The sequence below is a fragment of the Mercenaria mercenaria genome, unplaced genomic scaffold (genome assembly GCF_021730395.1).
Source record: "Mercenaria mercenaria strain notata unplaced genomic scaffold, MADL_Memer_1 contig_3550, whole genome shotgun sequence".
In the NCBI taxonomy this organism is placed as follows: domain Eukaryota; kingdom Metazoa; phylum Mollusca; class Bivalvia; order Venerida; family Veneridae; genus Mercenaria; species Mercenaria mercenaria.
The window spans coordinates 23171-39833 of NW_026461700.1; the positions used below are offsets into that span (position 1 = coordinate 23171).

General features: G+C 36.2%; 1 protein-coding gene and 1 long non-coding RNA gene across 2 annotated transcripts in view; one reads left to right on the forward strand and one right to left on the reverse strand.

Moving 5' to 3' along the window:
- Nucleotides 1-16663, forward strand: part of LOC128553169 (uncharacterized) — a 50413-nt gene that overhangs the window by 22839 nt on the left and 10911 nt on the right. The window contains exons 4-5 of the mRNA XM_053534291.1: nt 13725-13856; nt 14136-14267. Of these exons, the coding sequence (XP_053390266.1) occupies nt 13725-13856; nt 14136-14267 (264 nt within the window). The remainder of the gene's footprint in view (nt 1-13724; nt 13857-14135; nt 14268-16663) is intronic.
- LOC123546514 (uncharacterized) lies at nt 5658-9050 on the reverse strand. The gene is made up of 2 exons (XR_006685500.2): nt 7974-9050; nt 5658-7354 (listed from the first exon to the last, which is right to left on the reverse strand). It is a non-coding gene; the product is annotated as an uncharacterized LOC123546514 (long non-coding RNA).

Consider the following 16663-nt stretch of genomic DNA (forward strand, 5'->3'; position numbering starts at 1 on the left):
AAATAAATGAAAATATTCCATTGCCAATTTCAGCGAACAATTTATAATTATCATACATGTATATACATTTCCGGAGCCTACTGTAACTTTTGTTTACTGTGAAATCATTTTTATTCGCGTAGGGCGAATTTTTGAGTATTTCGCGCTAGGACCGATGCGCGAATTTAAGGTCACGCTATTATATTTTTTTATTTTATTTCTTCATTTCTAAAATTGAAAATGCGTGAATTAAAGCCCGCGCGAAACAGTCCTTTTTCACATTTGCGCGAAATTTTTAATGATTTCACAGTATTCATGGTATTCTATGCTAACTGGTGAAATACTAAAAATTATCGGTAGGATATTGCTCTATCTCACTTACAGCGCCGAACCCCTTTTTTCAGAGAAAAATGGCTCCCTTGAAATATATTCTTTAATTAATCCCCCGCCGTGGCGGAGGGATTATAGAAATGGTCTGCGTCCGTCCTTCCGTCTGTCCGTCCGTCCGTCCTTCCGTCCGTAACACTTTCGTGTCCGCTCCATATCTCCTAAACACCTTGAAGGATTTTCATCAAACTTGGGTCAAATGATCACCTCATCAAGACGATATGCAGAACCCATGAGTCAGCCTTGTCGGTTCAAGGTCAAGGTCACAACTCAAGGTCAACGGTTTGAGCCTGCCATTTTGTGTCCGCTCTATATCTCCTAAACCCCTTGAAGGAATTTTATAAAACTTGGGTCAAATGATCACCTCATCAAGACAATGTGCAGAACCCATGAGTCAGCCATGCCAGCTCAAGGTCAAGGTCACAACTCAGGGTCAAAGGTTTGAGCCTTCCATTTTGTGTCCGCTCTATATCTCTTAAACCCCTTGAAGGAATTTTATAAAACTTGGGTCAAATGATCACCTCATCAAGGCGATGTGCAGAACCCATGAGTCAGTCATGCCGGCTCAAGTTCAAGGTGACAACTTAGGGTCAAAGGTTTGAGCCTTCCATTTCGTGTCCGCTCTATATCTCCTAAACACCTTGAAGGAATTTTATAAAACTTGAGTCAAATGATTACCTCATCAGAACGATGTGCAGAAATTATGAGTCAACCATGCCAGCTCAAGGTCAAGGTCACAACTAAGGGTCGAAGGTTTGAGCCTTCCATTTGGTGTCCACTCTGTATCTCCTAAACCCCTTGAAGGATTTTCATCAAACTTGGGTCAAATGATCACCTCATCAATTCTGGGTGCTAGTATAAATACGCGTTTACCTATATATTTAGCATTGTACGTGTATAATTTTATGCGTATACTCGCTTGTTTCTGGGTGCTTGTATATTTACAAATATGCAAGCAATCGAAAATTTATACGTACACTTGAAATTATAGGTTCACATATATATACGCATTCATGTATATATGGACGAGTACTTTTATAAACACGCGCACGTCCATATAAGCATGCGTTTGCACATATATTTCTATCACATGTTTGATGTCGCTATTACATAAATTCGCTTGGTCTATGATAGGTAAAGAAAGGAGAAATTTTGATGTTTCAGCAGAAAAAGAATTTACATGTGACGAAAAGAATATTTCATATGTGTCTTTCCACATTGCATGTGTTAAACTAGTTGAATAAAATACTAGAAAGCGAGGCAGAATTTTATATTTTATTGAACTCGTCTAATTAATCCAATATGAAAAGAGACTTATGCAATATCTTCTAATGACCTCCATATAAGTGAACGTATATTTTGAAATGTGCGCGTACGCAAAGCAGATTTCGACCCAAATGGTACACCATATTTATGTCCGGGCAGTTCGTCAATCCAGCCATCCTCTCCTGTCGTAAGACAGACAGGTAGAAGGTAAAAGGCAAAATATGATATACCGGTGCGAGCACTCGAGGAAAATACAATTGGAATCATGTATATGTTTATTTAACGGGAAACATATATATTATCCGTAAGTATTGACCTGACATTCATGAATATTCTGTATATTTCCGTAAATTCTTGCATAAAAACTACTTTTTTTTACTTGATCCGTCCATGTATTAACCTATCAAAACAGTCTTATAACACAACAAAGACGCCACGATTGCTAACAAGCAAAGACTCCTTAATTCTGTCTTCATTATTTGGTTAGTAATTCCTTTTAATGTTACATAAATCATTAAAATCATAAGATCTATGTTGATTTTCCAGTACATGTTTTGACCTTTATATCTTTTCGGTATAATAGAATAAATATTGTATTCCTGAGAGGGTGATATGAAAAATGTTCACCTCTCCAAATATGAATATAGACCTCGGCTGGCGCCTCTGTCTATATTCAGATATCTCGCGGTGAACATCTTTTATATCACCCTCTCAGGAATGCAATATCTATATAATATCATCATACCAGATGATATTCATTTAAGTGATACTCTGCCGGGGAATTTTCATTTGAATAACATAAGGTCTGGTGATATTCATTTCAATAATACCCGTGCCGAAAAGCGTTCCAATTATTTGATCATTAGACAGAGTTGACAATACTACATGTATATAGTGAAGCGCGACAGTGCGATGGCGAAGCGCGACAGTACGATGGTAACACTACGATGGTGAAGCGCGACACTACGATGGTGAAGCGCGACACTACGATGGTGAAGCGCGACAGTACGATGGCGAAGCGCGATAGTACGACGGACTGTCACCATCGTACTGTCGCGCTTCGCCATCGTACTGTCGCACTTAGCCATCGCACTGTCGTATTGTCACCATCGTACTGTCGCGCTTCGCCATCGTACCATCGTACCTTCGCGCTTCGAGCTCACAGGGAGCAAGCGCTAGCCCTAACGGAACACCGTAAGTTTATCATGCAACTACTATGCAAACTGTAAAGTGTCTGATATCACTTGCCTGATATTTTGTTTTGATATCAGGTCATTGAACTGATATCAAAATTAAGCACCTCCCATATTGATGGACTATTTTTTACATCAGTTTCCTTCCACATCGAATTTTACTACAGAATCCAGTTTTGGTGTTGCATGACTTTTTTTAAAAACAAATTCTGTAATCTCAACTTAACTCCTTAAAGGACGGATTACACCAAACCGGAATTGACTACTCAGTGTTACAGTCCAAAATGTAGTTCCATGCTATGGATGAAATCTGGTATAATGAGTAAAATGACCATATATGGTTTTCATATCATTGAAATGCTCTAAAATGCTGAAAATGAGGTCATAATATTTTATTGTAAATATGAAATAAAGAAGAAATTGAATTGGTAGAATATAACCTATAAGTTGAGCAGGGGTAAAAATTGAACTAGCCTATTTACAACCACATCTAAACAAGTGACTTGTTTAGATGTGGCTGTAAATAGGCTAGTTTGGCCAGATTATGATAGAAAATGACAATTTCAGTGCAATTTAGCAGAGAAAAAGTAGAAAAACTGAAAATATTTCAATTTCACTGTTTTGGGTGTATTTTCCCCCCAAAATGCAGATTTACTGACTAAATATTTCTACATTTTAGGTGTCAGGGTTGAGTTTGGGTATATTTTACAGTAACAGTTTGTGATTTGAGTGTACTTTATGGTAAAACTCATAAATTATGTCGCGACAGCTTTTTTCAAGGAAATTTGGCTTGCTAGCATACGTTACTGAAAAAGCCATAAAACCTTGAAATTGATTGTATCAAACTGAAACTGGTATTTTTTCCATGCATTTAGGTTATTTTATTGGCGCAGGTAGAACCGATTATGAATAGAAGGCAGCAAGACCAGCAACAGAGAGATAGCGATATCATGCACATGTGCATACAAAATGTGAATTAAATTTTTACAAGTATACGTAATATTCAGCGTATGCCAAATACTTTCAGGTAACCTTAACCTGGTCAGAACTTTAACGCTTACACAAAACTTATTTGTGAATATTTTTTCTTGTCTGATTTTTGTCGCTTGAGATGTTCTTTGAACTTACACGTATGCGGATCCGCCCAAGTGCAACATCACGACCTCTCTGTTACAAAGTATACAGCCAGACCTGTGTTAAGCAACCCACAAAGGAATGAACCCATGAGTTGCCAAAGGCAGGTGGCTGTCTAATTCATGATGCAAGGGCCAGCTTAAGATCGGTTGAGATCAAGGTAGAACATACAGATATTTCATGAGGTTCGCTATGTCTATGTCGTTTTACGACGTCAGTACAAATATTCTTAACTATTCTTATTAGCATGCACAAACAACAAACACAAAGTAGATGGGAAATGGCCGCGACTTTATTTCATTGATATCATGGCATATAGCATGTTTAAATTTTAAGAAATGAATATGAACACAAGAACAATCACTAGCTAAATGGCATAGCAACTTACAGGCAACGCAAAGTGGCAGAAGCCTATTTTATAGACTGACCATGAAGAAATTGGCAAATGGCAGAGATTTCTCCATTCACAGCCGATGAGAAAGTGAGGCGAATTGCTCAGCACATTCCCGAAAGGTAATAGGAACTACAAGTAAGACTGGTAGCGAAGAAATCATGCAACAATTGCTTTTATATTTAGTTTCTAATAGAATTACCACTGTAATATTTTGCATATTTTAACGAAAAATGGGGGGGTTGGATCGCGACAGTAATGTCAACGCAAAAATAATATCCAGGAAAGACTGCACTATTGATATGTTAATAAAGAAGCAGGAAGCGCTACCAGATATAGCAGGTGGTCTTCTATTTATAATCAGACCAATGTGTTAGAGGTATGTAGCAAAGGATTTTGTTTTCCCGGTCTTGCCATTATTATCAATATTAACCCTGCTAAACTAAGAAACAGCCATTACGAAGATATTGGTGAATGACCGACCATTTCTGATCAAGGTCCCCTCTAACAAAGGTTCGAAAGAATTACTTCGGACTCGAATGCCGGGGAGGATCGCGTGATAACGCGAAAGATTAAATACCATCTAAGCAAAAGACTGTTCTGATAAACGGACTAATGGTAGCATAAGTTGGGAGCCACAGACAAAATAAAGAGCTGGTGTTACAGGCGCTTCCAGTTAGCAGAGGGGTCAAGTTAAACATACAAGACCCACATATGTTGTTAGAGGTATGAAGCAAAGTTGATCCACACAAAATTATAAAGATATGTACGGCCCTACTCGTACATATTAAAAAAACCCTCCTCCCGAACGGCATAACACCAACTTGGCCGGGAGGAGTCACCCTGCTAAACTAAGTCACAGTCAGTGCAAGGATATATATTAATGACCGACCATATTTTGGTACAAGGTCCCCTCTAACAGGTTGCAGCCGGTTAAACCCTGCAACACCAATATAAGACATGGTCATTCGATGGCGAATATTTTCGGCAGATACTCCTGACCAAGCTAGACATGTGAGCGTTTTTGATTTTTGATACAGCCGTTGTATCGTAATGCCAAGGAAGGCTTTATCGAAATAGGTGTGGATCAATTATAAAAATATTTATGCTCACTTTAGAACGGACAATTTAAACTTTAACTGCAACAAGCAAAGTTAAAAATGTCTTCGCATCCAGTCCTACACTAGAAATGTTCGTTGCTTTAAGAAAGTCGCGACAGATATATTTGTAATCCGCGCACCAAAACCCTAAAAACTCCTATTGAGAAAAATACGGGAAAGCGTTGGATTACATTTAAAAGCAGTAAATTGTTATTATATATGCATAAAATTAAATACAAGTAATAAAAGAAATAGAATAAAGAAAACACAAAATATCATAAAGTTGTTACAGCAATTGAATATCATTTTCACTTTAAACCTCGAAACTTAAAATGTTCACCTCTTTCAGAAGTTACCACGAAACATTAAAACGTTCGTTTCACTATTTCATTTAACTAAAATAGATAATCACTGCGACAGTTTATAGTAACATGAATAGGTGAGTGCAAGAGGCAGCCTTCTGAACACGCCCAGACCCTTGCGAATATCACGTTGACATGCCTGAGACTCCGTAAATGTATCAGTCTGGATCTGAAAAACAAACTTGACAGCAGAAATACGTCAAATTGATACTATACATATATCATTCTTAAAGGGAAGGGTGGGAGGGAATTTTTCTAACGATGTTGTTCGGACGATTTCAGCTAGCAAACTGGTTCAAGGGCGTGGCAAATACATGCACGGACTTCTCGTATTTTTTGCCGCCAAGTGTGTAGATAATAGATAAACGAAACAAACCGTATAACGGAATGCAAATAACGATGAACAATAGCCGACAAGTAATCTCCTTCAACATGACAACAAGTGAATATATATCACCAAAAAATAACACCATTTATTTCTACAAGAGAACATAAATGCATTTATTTTATTGGCGCAGGTAGAACCGATTATGAATAGAAGGCAGCAAGACCAGCAACAGAGAGATAGCGATATCATGCACATGTGCATACAAAATGTGAATTAAATTTTTACAAGTATACGTAATATTCAGCGTATGCCAAATACTTTCAGGTAACCTTAACCTGGTCAGAACTTTAACGCTTACACAAAACTTATTTGTGAATATTTTTTCTTGTCTGATTTTTGTCGCTTGAGATGTTCTTTGAACTTACACGTATGCGGATCCGCCCAAGTGCAACATCACGACCTCTCTGTTACAAAGTATACAGCCAGACCTGTGTTAAGCAACCCACAAAGGAATGAACCCATGAGTTGCCAAAGGCAGGTGGCTGTCTAATTCATGATGCAAGGGCCAGCTTAAGATCGGTTGAGATCAAGGTAGAACATACAGATATTTCATGAGGTTCGCTATGTCTATGTCGTTTTACGACGTCAGTACAAATATTCTTAACTATTCTTATTAGCATGCACAAACAACAAACACAAAGTAGATGGGAAATGGCCGCGACTTTATTTCATTGATATCATGGCATATAGCATGTTTAAATTTTAAGAAATGAATATGAACACAAGAACAATCACTAGCTAAATGGCATAGCAACTTACAGGCAACGCAAAGTGGCAGAAGCCTATTTTATAGACTGACCATGAAGAAATTGGCAAATGGCAGAGATTTCTCCATTCACAGCCTATGAGAAAGTGAGGCGAATTGCTCAATATTCACCTCAGTTCATAAATTGCTATATGCCATACCGAAATGCACATACGGACACATGTGTATTGAGGGCCACTAAATATTTTATGAAATAAAATTCGTCCAATCAAAACACAGAACGCTGCATTACATTAGGGTAAATAAAAGAAATAACTCACCTTCGCTAATTTAAGACGTAAACAAGATACTTTTTTACCATTTATAATGACGTTCAATCTGTATTCTGTTTTACCATAACCGTTACCTTTATATTTGTAGCTGAAACTAGACGACATGTTCTCTTGTACTGAAATTTAAAGCAAAGGCCTTGACAAATTAAGAAAATTTAAAAATTGTTACATCTTAATGATTTATAATTTGTAACAAATTATATATGAATCTTAAAAGTATGCCAGCGGTTAAACATGTGACCTAATATGAATCAAAACATATGCCAATACCTGGCTTGCTAATACTGTTACTGACAGAAATAGTATGAACTAGACATCATAATCTTCTCAAGCTCATATCCGAATGCCTGCAATTTCATAACTACATACTGGCAACAGCTGATATCTTTTAACGGACGCTAGAAGCGGCTTATGATAAAGACCAAAGCGTTTGCTGCAGTAGAACAATCAATTTGATTTTCCTTTTTATAAGGCAGTTGGATTGCTTCTTAAATGCTGCATGTAACCCTGAACGTGGTTCGAACACCAAACAGAGAGCGACAAGTGATCCGTTCCTTATGACTAATATTCTGTCGACTGCAATGGCATATTTAAAATGTATTATATCTATATTTTCATAAATATATTAATATCATACCTATTAAATTAAGTTTATGAAATATTTACCAATGAAAACAGTTTCAAACAGCTTCAAAACTAAGTCAAACGTAATTTTACCTTTTACCTGACGTTTACCTTTTACCTTTGATTCATTTTACCTGATGTTTCCCCCTAATGTTGGAGTATTGCTAGCAAACTGAAATACTTAATTATTACAATATATTAAAACGCCATTATTGTCTTATCATCGTCAGAATATTATCACCATTGTCATCTTTACCATCAACGACATCACCATCGTCCTTAAAGTACTATAATGTACCAACATGATTTCATATCATTATCATTTCGTAATATCACAATCATTATTGCCATCATTATCATGCCATCACAAAGATCATAAATGATTCGTTATACCATATCATCATCGTAATCAAAACATATTATCGTGTAATATCATATTATGTTATTCTTATAACGTACCATCATGGTAATCATTTTCCTCTCAGCATTATTGTATCGTCATATCATCGTCATGTTATATCATTATCATCATCATTAATCATAACTATTTCATATTTATGATCGTAATTTAATCGCTATCAACGCCATATTGTCACCAAATCATCATCTTACCATCATCATCATCATATCGTTATGATCATTTAAACACAAACTGAATATCACCATATTATCATAATAGCATAAACATCATCATTATGAACAACATTATTGTCATATCGTCATAATATCATAATATCCACCATACCGTCATCATCATCAGCATCATCAACACCATAATAACATTATCATACTAGATACATATCATTGCATATCGTCATAATTATCTACAATACCTGTCACCACCCCACATCACACTGACAAAACTGAACATTTTGATACCGATTTTATCAATATTATCATCATTGTCCGTACTTTCAGTTATCTTAAATTACCTTAAATTAAGCTTTTGTGACATGATAATTGTCCAACTATTAACAAATACACATGTGCACAGAGCTGGAGAATTTGAATGAATGTTTATTATAAGCTGAATATTGTTCTAAATCAAGCTTTGTTATGCACGACAATAACAAAAATATATAAAACTTATCTTCCTTTCGTGTCCCAGTAACCATTCTTTCTCTAGAATTCCATCCAACTAACGTAACAGCTTAAATTCATACTACAAGGTAACTTTTATACAGCAATTTTTCTAACGATGTTGTTCGGACGATTTCAGCTAGCAAACTGGTTCAAGGGCGTGGCAAATACATGCACGGACTTCTGTATTTTTTGCCGCCAAGTGTGTAGATAATAGATAAACGAAACAAACCGTATAACGGAATGCAAATAACGATGAACAATAGCCGACAAGTAATCTCCTTCAACATGACAACAAGTGAATATATATCACCAAAAAATAACACCATTTATTTCTACAAGAGAACATAAATGCATTTACTGGTACAATTTAAGTGAAAATAACACTTTTGGAGTATAAAAAAAATTCCTTTAAAGATGGTTGTCTCCACATTTATCACACAGACAATATCACTTAATGATGTCACTGTGGAACGTTCATCGTGACATCACAATGTCTACATGCCATTAGATCAATTCTTGGAAAGGTTTACAATACACTTGCCAATTTACTTGTTCTTGGTTTATGCCTATAATTAAGGCAACCATTTTTATCAGGACCGTAGGAAGCATTTTCAGATTGGGGGTACGGCACACATTATGAAAATCAGCTAAAATTTACTCGCTATCCAAAAATTGCTAAGAGAATTACCATAATCGGTCAAATTATTGCCCGCCCTCCCCCTCCCCCTGTTCGTACGGCCCTGTTTATTAATTTGTAGCAAAAATGTTTGTGTCGTTATTATTTCTTGGACCAGTGTAAATTCAGTGATTAAACTCAAAGTTTAAAGTATCTCTGACTGAGTCTGGAACTGGAAGTGAAATTTTAAGGGCTTTGGACATGTAGTTGTCTGAGTCAAATGTTTAATAAAGTGGAAAAAACATGTTTTGATTTATGCAAGAGGATGATTTGTACGCAGATAAGAGTTTATTTCATTGATATTATATTTTTATAAGAATATCAGAAAGTCAATAATCATTGTCGGAGTTGAAATCAGTATGGCTGCCGTATTGTTCCGTTCAAGTTATTCAGGGGCGGATGAATGTTCAAATCCGTAAGATATGAATTTATTAATAATTCTGCTTCAGAAGTCAACATTTATGAAATAGGAGATGAGGACATATGTTGTTCTAGGTAGCGTGTATGAGTTTCATGATAAATAGAATAAAATACAACTGTCTTTTGTTAAATGCTACCAGGCTCGGCAGATATGGACGGAAGGGGCTCGGTTCCCTCACCCCTTCCAGCCCATATTAAGTAGTCTGTTTAATATTTTCTATTTATATGTTATAGTTATATCGCTACATCGCTATTAAGCAATAATTTACGCAACAATATGGAATATTCATAAATGCAAGGTCAATACTAAGGACAATAGTGTGCTGACTTCATTTTATATTATTATTTAATTTAGTTACATTCTTAAAACGCCATTACACTAAGCGATGTACACTTTATTACACTAGATATTGAGGACAAACTTCTGAGAGTATTACGGAAGTATGATGCTGTACGTACACTTTATGTGCTGCCAAATATGTCGAATCTATTACCACACAAGCAACATTGTCACACAACTTCCCCGCAGTAGATCCATCTGTCCGTCCGTAGATGGAATTTGTCCAGGCTATTTCTTAGGAATTATTTGCCAGATTACCATCAAACCTTGTAATTATTATCAGTACCAATCCTTGTTGTGCATATGCGGAGCGGGTTCCATTTTGGTGATTTTTCACTTAGTTATGGCTCTTTTTTATTTATTTTTTATTATATATGTATATGGAAAAAAGTGTTCGAGCTGTTTCTCAGCAATTATTTGCCAGATTCCCATTAAACCTTGTAATTATTATTAGTACCGAGCCTAGTTGTACATGTGTATAGTGGGTACTATCTCATTGATTGTTTTTTATTTAGTTACAGCCCATTATTATTTTTGCATATGGACAAAATTTGTCCACGCTATTTTTAGGCCTTATATGACAGAATGTAATCAAACGTTGTAATTATCATTAGTACCAAGTCAAGTTGTGCACGTGCAAAGCACGTTCCATTTGAATAATTTTTTACATTGTTACGGCCCTTTATTTATTTTTCTTCATATGTATATGGAAAAACTTTGTCCGCACTATTTCTCAATTATTGTATGCCAGATTTTTTATCAAACTTTCTTATTATTTTCATCGGTAGTAAGTGCAGTTGAGCATGTGCGAAGCACGTTTCATATGAATGATTTTCCACAAAGTTATGGCCCTTTATTTGTTTCTAATATGAATTGAGTTACATTGGAAAAACTTCAATAATTTTCTAACATATTCCATAGGCTGTAAAGTATAACTACTTGATGACCCTTAGTGATTACATGGACCCTTGGCCATGACCTTATTCTACTGACCTTCATTCTTCTTATTTAAGAACATTTGGAACACTTGTATTGTTTTGAACACACATCTCAAAACTGACATTCAGTGACCTTGATTTTGACCTACTAACCTACACTTTTGTGCATGTTTGTAAATTTTCTCCCTGTACAATATACAAATGCAATGGATCATATTTTCCATACCCCTGTTCCTTTGGACAAGAAGCTGCTGTCTGAAGGTATTCATCACAGTTAGTGATAGGTCTTGTTTTTCGTTTAAATGCATATTATTTTATCACTTTATCACTTTGGCTGCGCCCTCGAGATATATTTTCTTTTGTATCTGAACACAAAAGATTTTTATTTAATGACAAATTGCTGTTTAGTATATATTATTTCTGAAGTATGATGGCAGTACAGTAACAGGGAGTTGTGGCACCAGTGTTTTTCTATGGGACGCATCTATATCAGTTTTAAAGTGCACATGAACAATGGTACTAGTATTTGTACAGGGTAAATTCTGTTTTGTTTTTTTTTCATATTTTGTGTAAGGGCTGAAAGGATATCAAGTTTACACATCAGTATCAAGTTGATATAGGGAAAATTGATATAAACAACGTAATTTTTAAAATTATAACATATCAAAACACATTTTAATACAAAATGACCTTGTGTTTTTCACGAAAAAATTCAAATTCATATACCTGCTGTTCGACATTGACTTTGACTTACAACTTACTTACAAACATCAATGACAAGATTTTAATTATAATTTTACCCATTTGCAGTTTTAACTTAAACGTTTGAAAATAAATGACAAAAAGAAAGAAAAAACACATGATTTGCTATACTTTGATATCTCCGTAATTTGTCGGCCATATTTTACGCCATCTTAGATTTTATTTAGAATGTACCAGTAACCTTTTGTTGTTAAGTATATTACTCTTCCTTCTTGATATTGCTTTCAACAACTGCTATGAAAATATAGATAAAAATGTATTAAAGAAAATATGCAGATGTCGGTGGGTCGGTCTGTCCGTAGTCCAATCCGTTTCTGGATGATAACTCTATGACGCTTAGGCCTAAGATCATGAAAGTTAATAGGAAGGTTGGGCATGACCAGTAGATGACCCAAATTGATATTTAAGTCAGTAGATTTAAGATCAAGGTCACAGTGACCCGGAAGAGTTAAACGATTTCCGGATGATAACTAGAACTCTTGGTCCTATGGTCACGAAAGTTTATAGGGATGTTGGTCATGACCAGCAAATGATTCCTTTTGATTTTGAGGTCATTAGGTCATAAGGTCACAGTGATACGGAACAGTTAAACCGTTTCCGGACAATAACTTGAGAAGACTTGGGCCTAGAACCATGACAGTTGATCGAAAGGTTGTTCACGACCAGCTGAGGAGCCCTGTTTTTTTAGGTCAGTAGGTCACAGGTCAAATTCACATTGAGCTAGAACAGTTAAACCATTTCTGAACGATAAGTTGCGTAATGGTCTTGCAAGATGATAGGAAGGTTAGTCATGGCCAGCAAATGACTCCTACTGATTTTTAGGTCAGTAGATCAAAGGTCACAGTGAGCCGGAACAATTCAATCGTTTCCGGATGATAACTTAAGAATACTTTGGGTTAGGATCACGAAACTTGATAGAGAGAGAGATGTTGATCATGATCAGCAAAAGACCCCTAGAGATTTTGAAGTCAAAGATCAAGGTCACAGTGACCAGGAAAAGTTAAACCGTTTCCGGATGATAACTTGAGAATGATTGAGCGAGCCTAAGATCACGACACTTAACAGGGAGGTTAATTATGACCAACAGATGACTCTGATTGATTTTGAGATCAGCAAGTCAAAGGTAATGGTCATATTGACAAAGAACAGTTAAAACTTTTTGCTAAGTTACCAGATAATGCTTTATTCTAAGATTACATTTGGCGTGATGTTTATTAATGACTGATAAATGACCCATAATTATTGATTTGAAGTCATTATGTCAAACGTCAAGTGTACAGTGACCAAATAATTTCTGTTCTTTGCGCTATTACTGAATGCTTCATGGGGGCATTTAGTGTTCTACGAGCTCTTGCTGAGAACTGTTTCTGCAGTGTCATTTCACTCGATTTTATTCAACTGAATTAAACGTTAAACAAATGTTAAACATGGGAATTATACAACTGCTCGACTAAATTGCCTAGTTTCTAATAAATACGTTGATTGCTTTCCATTATTGTTTTCTAAAAAAGCTCTTCAGGGGTAAAAGTCATTTTTGTGACAGCTCTAGTTTCAGATGACATGGACCAGACCATTAGAAAAACTCCCTGGACTAGTTCATTACAGTCTGTATTAACCATGGTGTGTTTTTCTCCCACATCCAGATGCCATGAAGGAAGATGTGGAAGGTGTGCAAATGTCCCCGCCGGGTGCTGTACACCAGGATTGCTGTGTCAGATCAAATCCGGATGATGTGACAGACCCCCAGATAACGGACGTTTCCCAGCATATGACTGGTAGGTTCCTTTGTAAGTTCCTTGATTAGCACTTATAACGTATGTACCTTGTTATGTTTTTAACAACTGTATGTCATCTTTTGGGTGAATACCTCAGTATGATCTTCGGGAATTTTTTGTGTGGGTGTGTATCTCTGTAACATTCCATTGCTTCGTGTGTGTGTCTCCGCTAGTTTGAAAGGTAGGTTGCGACATGGCCGAGACTAGACCATTACAAAACTCCCTGAATCACTTCATTACAGTCTGCATTACCATATTGTCTTTTTCTCCCTCTTCCAGGTGCCATGAAGGAAGATGTGGAGGCTCTGCCAATATCTAAGCCGCATGCTGTACAACAGGCTTGCAGCGTCAGATCTAATCCAGATGAGGTGCCAGAGCCCCAGATAATGGAAGCTTCTCAGCGTATGTCTGGTAAGTACCTTACTTTAGCACTTGCTTCTTATGTGCCCATTATGATTGCACTGAAGCTTATTGCTGAAGATTTGTTTGAATCACCGTGTCCGTCCATAGACACACTTTTGTCTGAGCTTCTTCTTCAAGAGTTTTTGATTCCCGTACCTGAAACTTCATAATCTTGTCAATCATCATTGGAACCCTCGCACCTGTCAGTTTCATGCAAATCTGATAACCTAGCTAGAAGTTATGCTCACTTTTAAATTTTATGAATGTATACATATATCTATATATGGGATTTGCATAGAACATCTGTACATTTTGTGATCTAATCTTATCCACCTTGGGTAGAATCTAAAGTCGGTCACGTCGAATCAAAAACAAGGCAACTGAGTAAATTATTTAAAATACCTTGTAAACAGCTAGATGTCACTTATAATAGTAATATACAGTAATAATTATAGAATCGAATGTCGGTCACATCGGTTCAAAAACTAGGTCACTAGGTAAAATTATTAAAAATCTTGTAAACATTTACATGTTACTGTTAAAAATAATCATATATAATAATAATTGATAATAATAATATATTTTCTAAAAAATTGATAATTTTTGTCGAGCCCGCTTGCGGAAGCGAAGATATGGTCGCCCAAATGGCTGTTCGGTGTATGTGCGTGCGCGCGTTTCTCCGTGCTTACGTGCATCTGCCCGGATTTGTTTGTGCGGACCATAACTTTGACATGCAGAGGAATGTTGTTTATATTTGGCATTGATGTTAGCCTCGGTAAGACCGAGTGTCATACACAAACTCCAGGTTCAAAGATCAAGGTCACAATAAGAGGTCAAAGGTCAAATTTATTAATATAATGACTTTGTCCAGAGATTTTCTTCTTCATGCATGGATGGATTTTGATGTAACTTGGCACAAGTATTTACCATCATGGGACGGAGTGTCTTGTGCAAGAACCAGGTCCCTAGGTCTAAGGTCAAAATCACATTTAGAGACCAGAAGTCAGATACAAGAATGACTTTGTCCGGAGCATTTCTTTTTCATGCATAATTATCAAAGAGGAATTTTGATGTAGCTTAGCACAATTGTTCACTGTTATAATATTTTCACCAGAAATATACACAACTTTGTCGATCATAGCTACAGTATTGCTATCACGTCTACTTGTATTTTCTTCTTGCCACATTCAACTAGATACACCACGTTATTATTCCAGTGATAATCTCTTTGTACGAATGTTCTCTCCCTCATCTAGAACTTCCTCTAATAGATATTTTTTGACATTCAAAATTACGCCGTGATTTGTTTTAAATGTTGTAAACTAATGTTTCCCAGAATTCATTTTTATCAACAAAGACCACATGACTGTCACATGCTGTAATCGTTAACAACATCCCATCATCGAATTGTTTTGTAAAATCATGAGTCTCTCTCATTGAGGTCTCCAATATGATATCCAGTATGATAACATCGGTCTGTTAGTTTGTTAAATTCACTCAGATCATATTTGCGTCTTGCTGTAATATCCTCCTTTACATTGAATTCAAAATCATCAGTTTCAGACATGCTAACCAGGTCAAAGTAATCATCCACATCATCTTCACTTGCAACAATATCCTGCTCACATTTTCTTCTCCGTAATGAACGCCTTTCGGAAATGGTAACTATTGCTGTGACCGTCTTCAATCCATCGGTTCTATATCTCTGAGAGTCTCTAGCTCCATCGTATGTTACATTAATATTTCGTGTTTCGTCTTCAATATTTCTATAACACTTTCTGCCTTTTTACTACTTTTGCCTTTAACTTTCATAACAACATCCAATTTCTGTACATTTCAACTCAGATCCTTTTCTAGGTGTGCATCTTTATTCTGAACCGTATATTCCGGGACATTTTCCAGCGCTGTCAGAGCCGCTGCCCACTTCTTTTTATCTTGATATTTTGTTCTCCCTAACAAATTTAGCGATGAACTGCTTTAAACTATTCAAGCTACCCATTTTTCCAGAAATGTTCCAGCTGATCCGGCTCCAGTTGCAATTTGTCATCTTCAAATATAAGCAAATCATGGAATCTAGATGATGTATATGCGTCTGTGTACTGCTGTTCCTTAGATGGAGCATTGTCTGCGGCATAGATGTGGTACTTTAACCAGTTTTCACATACCAAATCTTTCTTAAGATATTTGGCACAGGCATTCTATAACTTGTCAATCAATAAACATGTTGCGAAATGAAGAGCTTTTTGGATATTTTCATTACATAAGAAAATATAGCCAGTGGCCATGAACTCTACAACATATTTGAATATGTCTATATCATCAACATCCTTTGTTAAATTTATCTCCGTAGTAGCTGAATCAGAAAGCTTCTAATCCAACTAAAAAATGCTTGAAAGTACCTGCTT